Source organism: Acomys russatus, chromosome 13 (assembly GCF_903995435.1).
Source record: "Acomys russatus chromosome 13, mAcoRus1.1, whole genome shotgun sequence".
NCBI classification, from domain to species: Eukaryota; Metazoa; Chordata; class Mammalia; order Rodentia; family Muridae; genus Acomys; species Acomys russatus.
Window position 1 is genome coordinate 34671305 of NC_067149.1, and position 21829 is coordinate 34693133.

The 21829-nt window shown below is 39.5% G+C and overlaps 1 protein-coding gene across 2 annotated transcripts in view; it reads right to left on the bottom strand.

Annotated features, from left to right (window-relative positions):
- Crbn (cereblon) overlaps positions 1 to 17229 on the bottom strand; it is a 20412-nt gene extending 3183 nt beyond the window's left edge. Inside the window, exons 1-6 of one of the 2 annotated variants that reach the window (XM_051155013.1) lie at positions 17100 to 17229; positions 13205 to 13320; positions 12362 to 12564; positions 11577 to 11726; positions 7715 to 7874; positions 820 to 882 (exon numbers count right to left, since the gene is read on the bottom strand). In XM_051155013.1, coding sequence (XP_051010970.1) covers positions 820 to 882; positions 7715 to 7874; positions 11577 to 11726; positions 12362 to 12564; positions 13205 to 13320; positions 17100 to 17166 — 759 coding nt within the window. In that variant the 5' untranslated portion in view covers positions 17167 to 17229. The remainder of the gene's footprint in view (positions 1 to 819; positions 883 to 7714; positions 7875 to 11576; positions 11727 to 12361; positions 12565 to 13204; positions 13321 to 17099) is intronic. The other variant, XM_051155014.1, reaches the window with a different exon arrangement.
- Between the last annotated feature and the right edge of the window lie 4600 nt (positions 17230 to 21829).

Genomic DNA, 21829 nt, shown 5'->3' on the forward strand with positions numbered 1-21829 from the left:
CCTGAGGACTGCAATTTTAAATGCCTCTGGATGCTCCTCTAGGCTGCTGTTTACACTGCCCCCACCTCCCTTCTAACTTTTCTCAAGCCCTTTTCTGGCTTAGTAAATGGAGGTATGCTATAACATGCTGCCTACATACTGTACTTGACAGCCAGTCTTTATAGAAAAGTGCTATCTTTTTCCAGGCATTAACAGACTTTCACAACGCATATGTGTATCTTTGTGAGGGCAGAGGTTAACTGCATTTTTCCTTTAGTGGTATGAACATCATTCGTGCTTAAATTACTTATTTAATTTTTCTAGTTCTTTAGATTTCTTGGCAGGGATTCCCTAATAAATACATTTGTTTAATGCTTGCTATGTGCAATAGCTACTATTACACCATCTGCCCCAAACCACAGAGTAACTGTTAAGCACTGGGCTTTGAGAGTAGTCTTTTTGTTCCAAATCAAGATCCTTTAAAAGCCATCCTAGTGTTCTCTTAGTGATTCTGTAAGCAGTGACAGCACACTCTTGTAGCTGACAGCACAAGCTGGTGTAGATGCATGTTAGCTAATATGCAAATGATGCAGAAATAAATAGTAATATACTTGTTTGAAAATAAGTATTGTGGTGTAAGAATCCTTATAGTGTGACTTCCACATGACTCTTCATAATTTCCATAACCAAAAATGTGCCCTGTTTTGTTAAGTTATATTGTAGTAGGCCTATAAAAATTCTAATAGACAAATTCCAGTAACATCTGTCTATTTTTACTTTAAGTATAATAAATTACACCACATGCTGAAGTAACATGCAAGTTTCAGGCAAGATACTTACGGCGTCATATAATGAATACAGCCAGCGAGGCCATGAAGTCAGATTTGCACAGTGAAACTTTCTCTGAAACAAAAAGTGCCATTTAATGAAATTTCAAGGAAAAGATTCTAATACTACAAATAGTAATGTGTGAAAATGATTAGTCCTAAAAAAAATTCCTAATTTAAAAAAGATAATTACCAACAAATTACCTGAAATGCATTCATAGTCTCATCGTAGGTGATTATCTGAAATATTTGACAATTACACGTTTATGCCTTTTAGATATGTACTGGATCTGGAATTCTTATTCTTACAGAGATGCAGAAAGTTTGAACACCTTTAATGACAAGGTGACAGTCTGAGAAATGCTACTCACAAAATGCACTCAACACTACCCAGGTGGTGTAACTACACACCTAAGCTAAATGGCACAGCCTACTGCTCCTAGACTACAAGCTCACACAGCATATTGCAGTACTGAGTATGCTAGGCAACTAAAACACAATGGTAAGGACCTAGGTACTACAAACTATGTTTTAACAAGTATAAAATAGGAAATGTTATGCCAATATGGGGCATTTACCATGGGTGGGTTATGCAGAACTATTAATTGTTCTGGCCAGGTCAGTGGTTGGGAAGGAGTAAGACCTAGGCTTACTGCCTGAATATTGCTAAGAGTATGTGTAATATATATTTAAATATACAAAGTATTTTCTTCAGTAATTTTGCCCAAGAAAAATTCAACTAGAAGGCTTAGAGGTGTATTTCAAGGGGACACGATTCTTGTTTGCAAATATTTTAGGAACTACCACATGGTAGAGACAGATTTTTTTGAAGCACCTGTGGGCTACAGCTCAAACTAGATACTTGAAAGAAAAAAACATTTAGATTGGTACTGATGTTTTATTTCAGGCTACCTGAAAATGGTCTGGACGGTTTCATATAAACGCTTAGCTTAGGAGTCTAGCCTAATGGGCCGGAGCGAAAGACTTAAGTCCTCTCTAGGAAGTTGTCCGTTAGCTCTAAGACCATGGACCTTAGGCCAAGAGTTACTGCCACAGTTCAATTAGAGTTTGAAAATGTGCTACCAATAACAGATGACTGACCAGTAATTACCATGAAAATCATAAATACTATGGCAAGAACTTCACATTCTATTAGAATAGCACATGGCCACTAGAAGTATCTCCATTTCAAACCTAAGTAAATTACAAGCATAGGATGTCACAGATTTGGTAGTGGCAAGTAGCTAGGATTTAACCATTACTCAGTGTGTTGATCATTTTTATGTATTTAGGATATTATGCATCTATAATATAACTAACGTAACAAAAAAGTAAAATCACAGCCCATGAGGCTTATACTTGTGGGGAAGAAGTCTGCTTACTAAAACTAAGAAATTCTTTGAAAAAATAAGAACCCAAGAAAAAGTTTCCGTTTAGGTGGCTGACACATGTCTGACTAAATAGTAGAACATTTTTCACGTTAGGATGATTACTTCTGTAGCATGCTGCATTATGAAGTGTAGTGCAAAGGTGTAATTTGAGCAGAAGATAAATGACATGTTAACAGTGACAGGAATGCATTGACTGATCCCATCCTTTTTCATAGCCCTGACCTAAAAGCAAACTAGTGTCTCCATTCCCTTTGGAAAAAAAGGACTTCTAAAAATATTTATACTGGTTATTATTCTGAAAAACTCTATTCCACGTACAAAGAAATGTGTTGAATATGCTTTTAACAGTAGGCACAACACCTGAAGGGAGCAGAACTAGTTCTTACAGAGCAACTGCCCAAACTCAGCACTCATTCATGAGTCCCTCGACTTAAAGGCACAGTGAGTGGCCCCTCTTTTGTGTGCGTGCTGTTGATCACTTCCAGCAGCTCACAGGCTTACTTTGTAAAGGGGTAACCCTTTAATTAAGTCATAATACTAGCCAGAACACTTAGGCATGTAAAGGGGCTAAGGACTGATTCTCCATAGAAGTTGCAGTTGTTCAAGGAACAGAGTTTACTGATCATAGCATGCAGAAAGGCCCTTAAATGAAACTCCAAGAATTTTTAAGAATTGTGAAAAGCCAATTAGAGTTGCAAAGAAACTGACAGGATAACGGGGAAAAAAGAAGCTAAAAGAAATCATTTCAGTGACTTCCTTTACAAGGGCTCAGAGATACTGTTTGTTTGATATCCTAATACAGTGAGCAAAGTAAGTGATCACTACGGAGAATCAGTCCTTATTTATTTAAATAAATTGGATATTGACAGTTTTGCTTTTCTTTCATTCATCAAATTTCTCTTGGCAGTGAGAGCTGGTAGGATCTTTACTCTTCTAGTGGTAGGTATAAAACTACATGTGCATAGTCTGTGTGCAAGGGGAAAGCATCAAAGTGTTTTTGTGTCAGTAGCTGACTACACAGGGTCTAACATGTCTGAGAAAGTTTCACTAAAAAGGAGCAGTGATATGGCTAGAGGCCCTGTTTGTTCTCACAGTGTTTATAAACCTGAGAATTGCTACAACAGTACAGTGCATATAGGCAATAACAGAAGAAGTAAAAGAAAACTAATGTGCGGTGGCCATTCAGATCACTGTGACGAAAAGCAAACTCTCAGAAACTGTTAATGGGACAAAGATGAGCCATCTGGAAAGTGACATTTATAAGAGGATAAACATGGACTTGTGTTTACATGGGATCCACTTCCATGAGAAAACTGTGTTCGTACCCTTCCTTAGGAAGTTACTAGTTATAATTTAGAATATTAAGGCAATGTAATAAAATATAATTACATAAAGATAAAAACTCGCCAGCTATGGTGGCACATGTCTTTAATCCCAGCACTTGGGAGGCAGAAGCAGGCAGATCTTGGTGAGTTAGAGGCCAGCCTGGTCTACAAAGTGAGTCCGGGACAGCTAAGGCTACACAGAGAAACCCTGTCTCCAAAAAAAAAAAAAAAAAAAAAAAAAAAAAAAATCAAAACAAAACCCAAAAAACAAAAACAAAAACAATACAAAAGCTCCGTGTAATAGCACACCAAAACCAAAACCAGCTGATGAGTAACTGGAGGAAATGATTGTGATTACAAAGATGATAAAGATCAAGAGTTACTGGAAGCCAGTGAGCCAGTAAGGGGAAAAGAAAAATATGCACAGAAACTTGACAAACATACAAGCCCCTTAAAATGCTAAAAGTAATTATGCAAGTTAAGTTAAAATTAAATCCATAGGGTACACGTCTCAGATCAACAAGCGTGGTTGTGTACTATGACACCACAGAAACAAGGAATACCAACAGGTACGAGCCTCCTTTAAAAGGGGCTGTGAACATGAAACTACAAGCCTCGTTGTCACTTCCCCTCACTCTCAGCGTTGATCATGTGTGCAAAAGGAATCTGTATTTTAGTGCAGTTGCCAAGGACGGCTGGTTATAGTGTAAGCACACAGTAGCTTGCTGTACGTTTAAGCGGGAATGATGCTGCGTCTATCAAAGGATAAAGAAATGTTTCCCATAAGCCACCATTAACAAAGAGAAGGCCAACAGTAGTGGATATCCTTTTGCATAATGTACAAGAAAAATGAAAATTCCTATCTTTATAAACTCTAGATGACTGCAACTCAGCCTGGGAGAGCATGCTTGAGGGCCATGCCTTTGTAAGTTAGCGCTCATTTCTGCCCTGCTCCACACGTCGCTTAGGAACACCATGTCTTGTTTATTTAGCACAGGCAGGAATGATGAGCATCCAACACTACTACATTTACTTTGTATTTCAGTCAGTTCTTCTAATTAACAAATCAAGCTTTATATATGGATAGGCTGACAGTTTGGACAAAAAAGAAATTCAAGTTTGTCATCTGAGACAATCTCTTCCAATAATTCCACTAAGTTTAGAAAGGTGCCATAATGTTAAAACAAAACAAACAAAAAACAAACAAACAAACAAAAAAACACCAGGAACTAAAGCCTCTAGTGTAAATGGGTTTCACATGTTTCTCAATGAACTTGGCTAACACATTACCCTTCTCAGCATCTAGTAGGGTGAGTGTGTGTTGTGTCTATCACATCTGTACTGCTACGGTCAGAACGGGACATTGCACAGAACACTTCAGGAAGCTGCAACACTATTTGATGTGATCTGGGAGTAGTTTATAGATGCTCAAGGTTAACTAAATGTATCCCAGGAAGACCATATTCTCCAGGATCCTTTATCTTTCCCACCACAAGTATGACAGCTACCTTCAAATCATGCTAGAAGTCTCCCAATTCTGCCGTCTTAGTTACTACTCAGCCACAGAAGGGCACATCCTGTATGCTTTACTTTGTGATGGAATGTAAAAGTGAGTGGGAATAAATTCCATGAAAGGACTTAACTGACTTCAGGTCTGTCTAAATGCAATACATGCTCATTTTCAAAGTAATCAACTGTCCACCTACAAGTACAGTATGCAGACGTCACAGGAAGTACTGACCAGCCATCCCTGCATTACTTTCCTGTTTTGGAGTTTATATTTTGTTATGCATAGAATGGGTCTAAAAGGAGTAACATAGTTTACAAATCACCTGGGTACAATATACATTTGCTAACACCATTTTAAAATTTTTTACTTTTGGATCTGAACAAGGAAATCATTGAAACAATGTGAAAAATAAAGAGGCTGATAGCTGCAGCTGCTGCTGCTGCTGCTGCTGCTGCTGCTGCTGCTGCTACTGCTTTTACTTTCTCCCTTCAAGCCTCCTGTGCCTGCCCCATTCATCCCCGACTCCCTTCTGATGAGGCCCTGGCCACTCTTCTGACAACCAGCGAGGGCTACTGAGGGTAGGGCTAGAGTGACAGAAGACCACTCAGGAATGTTCGGTTTCTGTCCCCAGACAAGCAGGGACTAGTCCTTGGTCATTAGCCAGTGAGCAATCTAGTTGCAAAGGAAAAGATCCAGAATCCAATGTAAATATGCTGAGGTACTTTCACCATACAATATGAAGAATTTAACCAATAAGTAACCACAAAAGTTTAACTTTACAAGCTGTATTATTTGCTTAACTGAAGTTCAGGTTTAGAATTTCAAGGTCCTAGCAGGGCACAGTGGTGCATGCCTGTAATCCCAGCAAGGGGGAAGTGGGAGGCAGACACAGGCAGATCACTGAGTTCGAGGCCAGCCTGGTCTACATAGCCGAGTACAGGGCACCCAAGGCTACACATAGAAACCGTATCTCAAAAAACAAAAACAAAACAAACAAACAAACAAAAAAAAAAAGAAAAAAAGAAAAAAAAAGAAAAGAAAGAAAGAAAAAAGGAATTTCAAGGTCCTGTAGGCAGGACAGGATTTCCTATACAGGACTGATAAATCAGTTATTAACAACAGTCCCATCCTACACTTACAACTTTTCAAAGAGGAGTTACTTTAGAAAATAGAGGATTTCCATTACCATCCAAGTATGAATTATAAATCTCAGTAAGTCCTGCTGAAAAAGTGTCCAGTCATTGAAATGGACAACTAACTATGTGTGGGCATGACATGTAGGGAGCAAGAATCTTGATGCGATTGATTTTCCACATAATCACTTCACTAGTAAACAGATCACAATAAGCATTAATTAGCTTAATTTAAAAAGAAAAGTAAAAGAAAGCACAATAGAGATATTTGACATACTTATTCTAAGAATTATGCTCAAAATCATCATGAACAAAATTCCCCACTGTTGTATTGATAAGTAAGGATGGATATATGGAAAATCTCTCTACCCAGTTTAGAAAAGAAAGTACTATATAGGTGAGACTAAAGTTGCCTGCAACTTAGGGTAGTAACAATAATGTCAAAGCTTCCAAAATATTACTTTCATTATTCTTTTTGCATTTAATTATACGTTTTAGAAACACTAACTAAAGCATACTGTACTATTCATGAATGGCTTACAGAATAAGAAAACAAGAAAAACTGTATACCCTAACAGTTATGAGACCATCAAACACCTGCTCTGCCCAAAATTCTCTAAAGCTAAAGCCTTCCATAAGAACACTAAATGTGGTAGATCAGTGAAAAGAAAACGAGACTGTCACAAGAAATATATACTAATTCACATCAATTCAGGGTACTGGTGCTATTTACATCAAAGTGTAACCTTCCCTACTCTAACTTAACAAATATGGCAACGATTCACAGGATTTTTATGTTTACAATGGAAGTAAATACCAAACCCCACAATTTATTCTAAACTTAGAAATTAGTACATTTCTTGGTTTTGGGGGAGATTGTAAATCGAGGAAGCGTGTTTTGTACCTAACGCTGTATTTACATGTACACCTACAAGGAGGTCCTAAGTCACCAATGAGGCAGAACAGCTTTTACTTTTGTCCTAAGAGGAGAACTTATTTAGTAAAAGAAACACGTAAGAAGTAATGCATACTTGCATACAAGCATACTTGGCTTTCCTCAGTGCTGGGCATCAAATGCTAGGCAAGACCTCAACCACTGACCTACATTCCCAGCACCAAACAAGCAAGTCAATTTCTGTGTGACCAGCAGCAGCATGCTGAAAAACAACGACAAAAAAGCTTTCCTCTGAAAAGTCAAAGGACAGCATTCTTCTGCCACTGAATGCCAGCCCAAACAAATTTGTCCCTTCTTCAATGCAGCATTTAACTCACAAGCCAAATATGTGATCAGAGTTTTCTAAGGTTCCCAAGGAAACTAAGAACCACAGGCCATTAATACATGCAAGATAAGCATAATATCAAGAGAGCCTTACAAGTGTGACATTGCACTACTATTGTCAGCTACTTTTCATAACTGCTGGTGAATTGTTTTTAAATCCATCTATGATCAAGTGAGCTACAGTGTCTAGAAAATATCATGACAGTTGTGACTGTTTTTAAAAACAATCTGTCTAGAGTTTAGAAGTCACATAAGAAATTAGCGTCTCACCTTCTGGTATTTCTGCCACCATTTACATGAATACTGGTCTTCCCAAGACATAGGTTTTGAAGGAAATATCTGGCACTTATTAAGTGATTCTAACTGAACTGCAGACATGGTTGACGGCAACACACACTCTGGCAAAATTTGCACTTTAGCTTGCTGGATTCTAAAATAAAGAGAATCAAGTATGTTGTTCATTTTTAAGATACACTAAGTTAATAAATTTCTCGACAAAGGATAATTTTAAATATCAAGATTTCCCCCATTTCCCCCTTTTAAGCAAATTGACCAAATGCTACATACATACATATTCACACATACAAGAAATTCTCAAAACAATTTTAATAAATCTTAGTATATAATATACAAGATAATTTAGATGTAAATTAGTCTCACTTATAGAATCAAAAGACTATACATTTCAGATAAATACAAACAAAGCAAAATTTATTTAAGAAACCAGCATAAAGGCTACAGACTGTCATGGCTCATCTAACATCTTTTTGTTTTATGACTTATTTACTATTATGTATACAATGCTCTGCCTATGTGTACACCTGCAGGCCAGAAGAGGGCATCAGATCTCAGTCTAGATGGTTGCGAGCCACCATGTGGTTGCTGGGAATTGAACTCAGGACCTCAGGGAGAACAGTTAGTGCTCTTAACTGCTGAGCCATCTCTCCAGCACCCCCCCCCCCCAATCTAACTTCTTAGATAATACAACTCTCCATCCCTAATCTCTAGGCTGTGGGCCTAACACACTTTGTCATTAATATCCAAGAAGCAAAACCAGGTAGACAAAGAATGGAAAAAGCACACACTAATGTACTTTGGACAGCATTACCCACTTGTCTATCTGTCTCTCTGTTCCTAAACAAAAATTCATTGTACCAAAGACACTGTGACCCAATGTCTTCTATATCATACCAGGCCTTTGCAGCACCAGCTTTTAAAACTGGAGAGGAAGTGAGCCTTCACAGTCTCTGTTCAACATGCCCGCAGCACTCGCCTGTGCGTTCGTTCTCCCTAACATGCTTATGGCAGGTACTTTATGATTATAACAACGTGATTTTATAACAAAGGCTGTAGAAGCATGTGAAACTGAGGAAAGTCTGACCAATTTAGGGTCTGCACTCACACTGACTAGTGCGTCCTTTGTAGTGCCTGTAACAGGAACTGCGAGTGTGGAAGGGCGATGTGTAACAAGAACTGCGAGTGTGGAAGGGCGATGTGTAACAGGAACTGCGAGTGTAGAAGGGCGATGTGTAACAGGAACTGCGAGTGTGGAAGGGCGATGTGTAACAGGAACTGCGAGTGTGGAAGGGTGATGTGTAAACAAACATCACCAGTGGCCCTCTACATCCTAAAGGATCTGCAAATGTAGTTCCAAGAAAACAGCTTGTCTCTCCAAAACCCAAAATGTTGCCCTATTTTAAATTTCAGCTAAAATGTTTGTCCAATATAGTTCAAACTTATTTGACTAAAAATTACTTATCTCAGCTGAGAAAGATAAGAAATCCCAGCCAGATGTTAATTTCTCTTTTACTTCTGAACAGTCCTACACTGAGTCAAATACCCCACTGTATTACTTTTTAAAAAACTATGTATTTAAAAAACCGACTTTTAACAGGAAGGTTAGAAGGTGACAGTATGCTTATCAAGTGTCATTTAGGTTAAAAAACAAAAACAAAAATTGAATCTTAAACTACAGATTTCATTGGGTTAAGTTCCCAATATGCTAAGGCGAACTTCTGGTCGACAGCTAGGTTGGGAGTCAGATTGTGGAACACACCAGCTGGTTCTTATTTACTTATATGACTTTGGGCAAGCAAACTCTTTGGTACTCAGCCTACTCCTTTGCAAAAAGTAGGGATGGCCATGGACCATCTTCATGGTTTCACTTGATCATTTTAAGTGACTGGTTTTAGGACTAGGGTGGAAGTGGAGGCAAAGAAATCTTATTCCACAGAGGGCTTTTAAGCCGAGACACATCTTTTTGAGAGGCTTTAATATATAATCGTCTATAGAATACAAGAAAGAATATTCCTTTTCAAGGCCTGTCCACCTGTTAGTGTGATGTCAATCTTTACTAGGTCAAGAAACATGATTTTCTTGGCCTACTTTCTGACAGTGACTACTTACAGTTTATGTTTTAGAGTTTTACACAACTAATTATTGAAGTCACATACAGAAACACACTATCTCCCAAGTCAATTCCTTTTGTAGGTTTTAGAAAGTAATAGTCAGAGGTTAAAAGCACTGACTGCTCTCCCAGAGGTCCTGCGTTCAATTCCCAGCAACCGCATGGTGGCTCACAGCCATCTATAATGAGATCTGATGCCCTCTTCTGGCATGGAGGAGAATGTGCAGGCAGAGCACTGTATACATAGTAATAAATAAATAAATCTTAAAAAAAAAAAAGTAATACTCAAAGATAAGCTGTATCAAGATGTATACAGGGATTAAAAACTGTTAGTGTCACAGTAACAAAACAAGCAGCCAACTACTGCAATACAGGCCGCAGACCACTCCTGTACTCATTCATGCAACGCTGTCCCAAATGGAGACTACAAAAGCTTCAGGCACTTCTCCGGCAGCATGCCTACCGAGGGACTCAGGCACAGAACCTTACAAAGGTTTTCAGTTTGTATCATAAAATTTCCTAGGGAAGACCTGGAGAAAACCAAGCCCGTCACTGCCTAGACACCCCACCTAATATCCACATGGTTTCTCGTCCCAAAATTCTGCCTGACTCTTACAGTTTTGTGACCTAATATTTACAGTTGCTTACAATATGAATGTAACAGACAACAAATCTGTCCTCATGCAGCTCACATTCTTATTCATTCCTAAAATCTTCAAACCTTCCTGTGCTCAAATGCTACACGCAATAAAGAAGTCAGACCGAATTTTGAATTCTGGCCATAGACCAGTGAACGGTTCCCCAGAAACAGGTAGAACCCAGAGGCTGTCCCCTATATATTACAGGTGCTTCCTGTGTGCCAGAGACAAGACAAATGCTTGCTTTATTAATTTCCTGTTTTAGAAGGATGGGTTAAGTTAGCAGAGTCTAATGGGAAAAGGATAAACACACAATATTTCCCGATCCTATGAAAAGCTGTGTTAACTGCACTGCTCTCCCCAGGGAACTTCTGAACTTCACACATGCAGAGACAACAGCCATTTCTTCACCACTCACTTAAAAGACACCGAGGGATGCTATAAACCTCACACTACAAACAGCCACACTCCTCTATGGTACAGCTCAGGTGTAGCTGTTGGAAAGTATACTACTCAGTGTGGCTTTCAAGCAGCTCACAACGCTGCCAGTGGCACACCTGTCCTGGTGAGCACACTGGGCAGAGTTTTTGCTTTCTACTCTGCTGCAGAGCTCTGCATCTCCAAAAAAGCCTTGTCCCCAGGTGGCACTACCTTTTGGGTTTATATTACTGTTCTCAAACCTGGAGAGATATTACAATAACCTAGAAATAATTTCTAAAAATGCTGCAGCCTTACTGCACATTAAGTCACAGTCAGCTGGGAGATAAGGCTAAAACTGAAGCCTCTACAGTTTTACACTTGACAGGTAACTCTGCCTAACATCAAGGTTGGAAACCATAGGCTTTCACCTTAGAAGGCAAAGAGAACAACTAATGCAATTATAAAACAGCAGGGATCAGCAGTTAGTAAATCACCATAGGAGGTCCCCCTCAGTCAACAGTCATGGGGAGGGGAGTAGGCGGAAAGCAGGAGGGAGGGAGGAATGGGAGGATAGGATGGCATAACAATTGAGATGTAATATGAATAAATTAATAAAATATTTTTTAAAAAGGGTTCATCTCCCTGTAAGATGTTCAAAGTTTCTTACCCATCTGACTGTGTTCGAAGTTCAAGGACCTTGAACCTCTGGCGTCCAATTGCTTTCACTTTCACTACTTCAATTCCAAACTCCTGCTCTTCTCGATAAGCATATATCTCTGCCGTTGTCCCAAACTGTGCTTCCCTTTCTTGGACATTACTTCCAAGACAAAAATTTACAGGGAAAGTTTTCAGCCTTGGCTTTTAAATATGCAAAACTGGTAAAAAGCAATACGATGGGGAAACAGTGTGACAATTTACAGCAGACAACCCTCACAGTAAAGCTAACACACAAGGCTCCAGAAGGCAAATAGTGCATTTCAGAATAAGGGTAGATTTTTAAGATCCACTGAAATAACCTACAGCTTTCACTTTGTGAGATAATGATGGTTGCTGCAAGTTAGCAGCGTGTGTGCGTGTGTGTGTGTGTGTGTGTGTGTGTGTGTGTGTGTGTGTAACAGGAGGCTTCCTGTTTCCATTTCCTGCCTCCACCACATGTTTCCCTCATTTGCCATAGGCTACTTGAAGAACAGCTTCAGTTTGCCATGGTTATGTATTGGTACAACTCATGAATTTTGAAAGGGAGTAGTAACCTCTCGATGAAAATATAAAAGCCTAGCTATCTGACAGTTTTGAACTCAGATTCCAGGCAGGTTTTCCATTAAACGAGTGAAAGTTTTTCAAGAGCCAGACACAGCTAAATTGTGAAAGTAAATGTTTGACTTACAAAGTGATGAAAATACTATTAGATACCCCAGTTTGTACTTTCAAACACCTACCTACCCAATCTCGTACCTGTATGCAAGAACGGCAAAGGTTCGGTCTTTCTGAATTAAATTCCGCACCATACTGACTTCTTGCGGGTGAGAAAGCTGCAGTGGCAATGTCTGCCCAGGAATCAGGATCATCATCACTTGAGGAAGGACTGGAATCATCTGACAGCTGTCATCGTCATGCAGAGTCCTACCATGAAACTCTTCCATATCCGCTCCCAGATACTATTCAAGGACAAACAAAGAGTCAAAACAGACGTCTAATACATCTCAACAGATTATGAAGAAAGCCGAGTAAGAGCACTACTCAGATAGAGCACATGTGTTTATTTATATAAACTTGGTTAAGTAAGCACATCTCTGTTAAACTCTAAATTTTGATCTATTATTTCCTAGAACTCCCAATTTTTATGAAAAATCAGTATTTTGTAGTTAAAATTATTTTAACACCCCTCCCGCCTGTGTCCAAATATGACAACCAATATGACAGAATATAATTACGTAGGATACCACCTTACATCTCAGCACTGCTGAGAATACATACCAACAACTTAATGGCCCAGTGACTAGAACCATTCAGAGGAGGATAATTCCTCAAAGTGTCACACCCAGGATAAGTTAAAAAATTAAAGTTGTATGTTTACATATTAGAAAATAGTCAAGAATCACAGGAGGATATAGTGTTACATTGCTTAGATTATTAAAGTTGCATGCGTGTGCACTTCAAAATAACAGCCTGTCCTCATCCACAAGTTCTAGAGTCGGATAAAATGCAGGAGTCCTTTAGTCAGCCACTTGCATTTAGGAAATGCCAGCACAGTTAAAGGTCCATCGATTGTATTAATTCAGGGACTAAATTACATACTGTATGTGAGGTTGGCAGACTGGTGTCAAAATTTATGATATTTGGTTTTCTGGCTTCTTTACTATCTTGGTCTTCAACTTCCATTTCAATTTCATCTTCTTCATCTTCACTCTCTGCTGAAGCAGAATAATAGCAGAAAAAAATGAGATACATTAAAAAAAAAAAAAAAAGGCAACTCTGTTCCCATTTACACAGCCCACCTCAAGGAAAGGTACTCTGTACAATGGAGCCTGAGTCTCCTGCTCCTTCTGCAGCGACAATGCTTTCCCTTTTTTCCCCCCTCTGTTTTTAGTAATTATTTTACAAGAATGTCTGAAAAATGGAATTCTAATATGCCAAGAGTTATCTTCCTCTACATTTAGGACGGTATATTCATCTGGTATTCTTGTCACAACTAAGTCATCAATATTGGCACATTACTATTAACTAAATTCTTTATTTTATTTGGATTTCCTTAGATTTTTAGCTAATCTCCATTTTCTGTTCTAGACTCCCCTTCAGGACACCACATTCTAGTTAGGTGTCATGGTTCTTCTGCTGCCTCTGACAGGCTGGTTGCTCTGTTTGCCTCATCAGGTGCCTTCCACAGTGTCCCTCCATGGGGCTCAGGTGGGTGTAGCCGGCAGGCCTCTGCTGAGGACAGTGCTGTTTCCTCACCTCACATCAAGGGAACATACAATCAACCTGACCTCGGGGTTCATGGTCCCCTTCATCATCTGGCCAGAAATGGTCACCAGGTTCCTTCACTATAAAATTCCCATCTCCCTCCTTTCACACTGTAGAAAGCAGCACACTAGGTCCCGCCTTACAAAGGAAATAGCTCAACTATGCCATTCTCCTGTGTGGACGATGATTTTTGTCTTCTCCATAACTACTAATTAATTCCAACACCTTACACAATAAATTCCAATTCACTAAAGCTTGGCTTCTTCATCTGAAAAAAAAAAAGCAAGGCTTATACAAGATAATCTCTGAGGTTCTTTCAGACTTTAGCTTTAAATTTTCTGTGAGAAAGAAAGCAAAGAAGAAATAAGCAGGCAAGAAAGATGTGTTAAAGTGGAAATAGACAGCATAAAACCTGGCAGAGGGCACTGCTTTGCCAGTGACTACTTTCCCAGCTATCACATCATATTTACAAATGAATGTTTGTAATTATTTTCATAAAACACTGCTTTGTTATTTTAAAGTTAAAAGAGATATCTTATTAAAGCTAAGCTGATCCACTTTAAAACTAGATGCTACCAAAGGCAGAGATGAAAGTCTGGAAAACCAAAACAAATCACTACTTTATAGAGGTGTTATTTTATCAAGTAGGAGTTGTCCTTTTCCTGCCAACTATGGGTAATTTCCCACTCCAAGAGTGATTTTTTTTTCCCTTGTGATATTTGGAACTGTCTGAAGATATTTTTGACTGTCACAACTATAAAAATCCCAGGTAATCCAGGCATACTGCTAAACAAACTGTACTGCTGAGGGTGCACCTTACAACATGAGATTCTCCAGCCTGAAATGTTGACAGTTTCAAGGTTGGACGACATTGGTCTAAACTAAGAATTAAACCCCACTACATCTCACTTCTGTTCATATATTTTTAAATGCCTCCATAAAACTTTGAAATACGTAAGGTTTCATTACAAATTGGTCAGCTTTTCAATTGTGGAAATTATTCAAGCCATCTGTAAGTAGGTTTCTAACAGAAAATATCTTTTTTCTTTTTACAGTAAGGTAAATGCCTGGAACTTTATTTTTACTAAAAATTCCTAGCTATAAGGCTCTGTCAAAGAGAATTACAGAATTATTTCAAGTTGCATCTGATAATTGATGTTCAACACAACAAGAACATGTTTTCTTGACAAAAAGGATAAGACAAAACTAAAATGATAAGAAAATCATTCTGAATTTAATTGGTTTTTCATGCACAACTCTGAGAATCTAGATTTCGCAGGGCATTTGGAGACGCCCATTCTCTTTTCTACTACAGTAAGTGTAAAATATCTGCTATTAGCTCAAGGGCTGAAGCTATATAAAAGTTACATTTGAAATTTTTTACTTTTATTCTTTAAAAGAATTTGTTACTTTATGGTGGCCATTCTCATAAACAAGGCCAAAACCCACCTCTCCCATGTGGCTATGTCTATCTTTGAGCATTCAATTTGTCTAGTACAGACTCTTCACACCTAAAATATTAAGCAATTCCCTTAGCACTTAAAGATGATCACTTTTGAAAGCAACTTACACTACATGGGTTCAGGGGACAAGCCAAAGTTTCTCCAGAAATAAAACCATTATTTGGGAAACCATTACTCTCCATCTACAACATCTGTGAGCCTCTTACCTCTACTATTTTAAATTGAGAAAACACACAGACTTTTCAGAGCTTTGATGACTCACACAGGCCAACATGTGCATCCTCTGTGTTCGCCACCCCTCTCCCTAAATCTCTGGTACACTCAGAGTGGAGCTGATGTCTCTGAAATCTCTTGTGCTGAAAGATGCTTTTATGAGCTTCAGAGAGTACAGCTGCACAAGCAACCAGTGACTTACAGAAAAGGTGCCTTCTATGCACGGCATCCAGCACATTTCTCCTTCAGTCTACAGTACTACAAGGAACGGATTCATACCCGAGCACAGCTTTATCAAGGCAACTAACTGAAACCTGAAGTTATTTCTTCACTCCTCACAAAAAAAAAAAAAAAGTCCTAACTCAGATGACTTACAGATGCAAGTAAGTTTTCAACAACTTAGAACTAACCTAGTCTGCAATCATATCCCTATCACAAGATTTTCAAGTTCTCTAAGCCCAGAATAACCCCCACCACTGAAGAATCACAAAAGCAGCTGGAGACACAGCTCAGAGGATTTGGGAGTCCCTGGTATCCAATCTGCCATCACAAAGAATCAAACACAAACCCAAAACACCTGAGCAGTACTTGTTTATAGGCCCCCCCAAATGAACTGCACCTGAGATTATAATCATATACTGAATTATTCTCAAATACTGGGAATTAGCCTTACTTCAACTGTGAACCTCCTAAAAGTAGAATGGTGTGCATGGTGACTGTTTTCATACAAGCAAAGGCTAACACACTGCATGCCTTATAAAGAAAAGAATCAGAATAGTCTGTGTTGTCTACAGCATTCTAAGAAGAGTATGTACCACCAGTTCCTGTCCTTTTAGTATACAATGTATGCTAAATGTAAGTAAGTTGTCATAAAGCATACAGGTATTAAGTAAAAAGGAAAGAGAAATCGGTAATACCATTCTCTCGAGTATCTTAAAAGGATATTATTTGTAAACCTGAGAAAAACCATCAAATTCTGCCTCCAGAGAGAGATAGTTAAGAGATACCAGCTGTGGTGCCAGACCAGCACACCGCGAGCGAACCCCTGTGTGACCTTCCATGTCACTGAATTGAACACATTTAACAATACGTCCATACGTCTCTCCTCTATAAGCAAAGTTCTGACCATGTGACAGGTGTTAACAGTCAAAGGAGAAATGCATGCAAAGCTTTTACTTCGGGGCGCGTGACGTTCAAGTGCCTAGTAAATATTAGCTGTCAGTCTTAATTAAAAGACAGACATGCAGGAAAAGTAACGGCTACTAATGTGACCCAGTTCCCGATGTGGCCTGGTCCTAGAGCATTTTCACGGAGGCCTGCTAGGGAGAAAGATGGAAAGAAACGGGACCCAGCTCTGGGAAACGAAAAGTCCCTCGTCGCAACCATCCCCCACAGCCCAGGAGACAGAGGAAAGCACTGGGCAGAGGAGGGCGAGGCTCGCGAGAAGCTTCCCAACTCTCCGGGGCGCCTGGGTTGCTGTCCACGTCCTCCCTGTGGGCTCAGCCCGGGGCCCCGCTCTCCACCCGTGGCCAGGAGCGGGTCCCGGAGATTACCAGGCAGGAGCGGCAGGTGGTTGCCCATGTTGTGCGCAGCGTCCTGATGATCTCCTTCGCCGGCCATGTCTGTTTACCCGCAAAGGAGTTTGGGACAGGGCGGTGCCGGAACGCAGAGGGAGGATCTGCGCCACTCGGCCTTCACGCTCCCGGGCCACAGCGCCCCCTGGCGCCTCCAACCAGGCGAACAGCGAGCTACACAGGCAAGAGATCTGAAAGGATGCAGTGAGACTGCATAAGGCCGAACAGCAGGGGGCATTATGCTATCCACAGGCATCCCTGACCTAGTGACCCCAAACAGGTTGTACAGCATCCCTCTTCTTCCCAGGCAAAAATGAAGAACCCAAGTCCGGGTTTTTAGGGTTCGTCTTGAGCAAACAAACCTTAAACAGCATCCTCTTCTGTCCGGAAGTAAGGAAATGAATATTCAGAAAACACATCGGCTGCTCCAGGGGCTGCTTAAATATGCCTGATTTTTAAAACAATTTCGGTAGTCCTCATATATAGCTCGAAATTAACATGTATCAATATGAGACAAAGAGCAGAAAAAGGTCGATACTCACCTGGAAAATAAAACTCTCAGAATATAAACTAGCCCAGTCGTAAAGACTTCACTAGGGAAAAAAAAAAAAAAAAAAAAAAAGGATCAATATAAAAAACAACTACAATATACCAGAAGAAAGAGAATTGTTTTGGCACTGGAATCGTGGCTCACTTTTTTTTTTCAAGAGTATAGACAATGTCTTTTCAACATGTTTTCACCGAAGAAAGAAAACTGAAAAAAAAAAAAAAAAAAAAAGTAAGCTATCTAAAGAAGAAAGTGGTGGTGGTGGTGGTGGGGGAACACAGAAAGTCAATAAATCTGAGGTTGTAAGACTTTTAACCCCCAGAAAAATTGTTGCGTTGAAAAGCAACAATCTGAAAACATGTCACTCTGCCTTCTGTCCGTGAATCCCTCTGGCCTTGGCCAAGCCACTTTATATCCTAAGGACTCAGTTTACCCAATGTCAAAACCAGAACAAATAATGTCCAAGATGTATCCTTCTTAATGATGTGTGAAATACTGATGGCTTTTATGATCAAGTTAAAAACAGCTGCACTGTGATGAGTTTGTGGGGTTAAGGTATTGTTCTAGCTAGTCAAGTGACGACTCAGTTCTGGACCCCTGGAGAGTGTATGCAGCAGAGGGCACATGGATCAGATGACCATTAAAGAAAGAACAGAGAATCCAACCAAGTGATGCAGAAATGTGCATAGCTGTACACACATATATGTGTTTTTGTTATCACAGGATCAACTTAAATACAGTTTGCAGAATTTCAATAAATTGTTTATCTGCAGAATTTTTCTATATACAGCAAACCTCTGGTTTGTGTTTTATATGTCTGTCTGTTTGTGCATGAGTGTATTCACATTTTTTGGCTCATGGGGGAGTAAGTGTGCCAGTCAGTATGGAGGCCAAAAATCAACTTGTTTTATTACTTAGGAGTAATCCACCTTGTCCACCGAGGTGATGCCGTTCACTGGCCTATGGATAAACAATCCCAGTGAGCCCCAGGGACCCCTGACTCTGCCTCTGTAGTGTTGGATGGTATAAGAAGTGAAGCTTACTGCCACGGCTGGATTTAAAAAAAAAATATATATATATATATATTTTTTTTTTTGTATAGATTCTTGCAACTGAACTCATGTACTCATGCTTACACAACAAGCATTTTTACCAACTGAGCCACCTCCCTAACCCTAAGTATTCAGTTCTAAGTAAGGAAGCTCTTGCCCTCCTGTGCTGCTCTCAAGAGTGCCTGCCCTTCAATTGTCTGAACCCTGACTCAGTGGAGAACTGTCTGGGCAGGAAAGGGCCACTGGAATCCTAGAAAAGCTCTCTGTCTCTCTCTGTCTCTCTATCTCTGTCTCTCTGTCTCTCTCCTTCTCTGTCTTTCTCTCTGTCTCTGTCTCTGTCTCTCTCTCCTTTTTTAAACAGTGCTCTAGCATCACCAGAACTCCCCCTTTTGTGTGTCTTTCACTATTTTTTCTTCTTTTATCTCTCATCCCTTCAAATTCACCACCTAGTTCGTTCTTTATTTCATCTCTCTAATATGGACACATTTATCTATACCTTTATTTTTTTGTAAGGATCACAAGAAATATCACTGGAAAAAGTACATAAGCAAGCAGGCTTCTTGTACCAAAGCCCTGCGTATTTGAAGTAAATAAGAACCATGATCATATATTGATATGTGTGTGTGTGTATGTGTGTGTGTGTGTGTGTGTGTACCCAGATAGGAAGACATCTTTTCTTTAGTGTGTGTGTGTCTGTGTGTACCCAGATAGAAAGACATCTTTTCTTTAGTGTACTTATAACTGTCAAGTGCTGGGTCTGGCAGCTATTGCTGTGAGATGTGTACTTCAGCATCTCATACTGCAAATCCCAGTTACAGGTGGATAAAAGATGGATCTTGTCTGCTCCACACAGGTCTAGAGGGGAGAGAAGGGGGAAACCTGCCCTGTAAGCAGGAATTCATCAGAGGCAGGGCATCTTTCATAGCCTCCTCAGTGTCAACAATTTTATTAATGACTCTCATATTTCAGTTATACGTAGAATAATGCAGGGTTTGAAGAAATTGTTATATGCAGCTTTCACAGCTGCTGTAATATTTTCTGGTCCTCCAGAGTGTATATAGATTCCATAGAGGTTGGGTTATTTGTGAAAAATTATTGTTTGGGACAGTACTTAGGACTGCAATTTACTGCGACCTCCTACAACTGCATCCATCTTTGACTTGACAGGTAAAGTAGAGAAAATTTATCAAGATGGTAAAATGTTGGGCAATTTATGGTTTTTAGACTTTTTTTTACAAAGTGTTTTCATGACTCACCTGGATATACCTAGTGGCATGTGACACTTCCACTGCAGCTGAGGATTAGTGAAGAGAGGTGAGCACAGAACAGGAAAGAGGTTCTTTTCTCACTTTCTCTTTTGGTTTTTAGATCATAATTTCTACATCTTTCTCCTTGGCTCTATTTTCTTGGTGTTGCCGTAACAGCTGACCATATACACATCATGTGAGACTTTTCTACAATGACAACATACCACCAGCTTGATGCAACAGAGGGCTACGCTTTGCTCCAATAAGTTGGGGGCTCTCCAGGACACCAGGGTCTTCTCTGATGATATCTTATTACTCTACTTCCCAGCTATAGGACCTCCCCACCTGAAGTATTTCTACAATCACTAGCTGCCATTGCAGAAGGAAAGGCTTGGAGAAGGAGTCCCTGTCACTTCAGTGCCTTCACAACCTGTACTCATATTTAGCTGGCCAGAGCAAAACCTAGAGCTCTGTCTAAGCTGTAGTGAAAAAATAATATTTATCTCAGAAGTGGAATTTGGTCATATTAGAAGCATTTGCTACAGAGTGGGACTAAATAAGTAGTTTTCACGTATGTGGATGTATACACACATACGCACACACATGCACACACATTTCCACACACATGGTTATGTTTCATTTAGCCACAGGAATAAACTAAAAAAAAAAAAATCTTTAAGTGATTTCAGTGTTATAGAAATCTAAGTGACATAGTCTGATATATATCTTGGCTACTTGGTCTAGTTCATCACTCCTAAGCTAAAACTCGTACAAGTTTCAGTATCCTGAATATGTGAGAAAGTTATAGTATACTGAGGATGTGGCACTGTGGATGAAAACTGGCACACTGTACCAGGACATGAGTGAGGCTTCCAGCATTTAGAAATTATTCTGGGTGAGTTGGTGAGTGAGTGATGAGCGCGTATGAAGGTGGAAGGCCTTGTGTATACCTCTGTAGATTTGGTAAACATGATACACATAGACTACTCTAAATTTATAAAAAAAAATTTGCTTCAGGAATCAAAGATTAGCCTATTGAAACCTTTTCACCATATGAGATATTTTTTCAAATGTGTTGATGTGTATCTAAAAACAGAAACACATTTTATCACTGTACACTTTTTTAAAGTTTCAATTCTATATTTAATTTGTTTTATTTTAAGTCACAAATTTAAAATTTCTAAACTCGTTTCTTTGTTGGTTAAAGTGAAGGCACGAACGCACATACATTAGCTGGTGCCTACACAGGTCAAACTTACCACCACTGTGTTCTGCTTCCGAATCATGTCCTGCGGGAGGGTCCTCAGGGCAGTAACATTTGCAGTGTTACATCCTAGGATCACAAAGCCTTTAATAGAGTACTTTGAGAAGGCCCTGCTTGAGGCTGTTAAAATCAGGTAGAAGGAATGCTCTCTAAAATACTCATTAACATATATTACAGTAAATACATAAACCAGTAATAAATAATACAATAGTTGACTATCTGTGATGTGACAAGTGACTGACAGGTTTATGCGGGTGATAGGACAAACATACAAGCAATGTGTTTTGCTATGACACTGTAACACCACTAGGTGGCAGTAGTTCTTTAGCTGCATCTACTTTCCTAAGCCATCATAGCAGAAGCAGTCCAGCATGACTGTACTTGGGATTCCTGGTAGCCTGGCAGGGCATTTGGTTCTGAATCAGAAGAGTTAGCTCTGGTTTGTCACTCACAGGTGAGCAAGCATTTGCTAAACATTTAACTCTAATTCAAAATTGACACGTGTGCTTTGTATGTGGTTTCTTTGAATTTTATGGCACTCTTAAGAACTCTATTTTCAATATCCCAATATGTTATGATCACAAGTCAGTTTCCATATA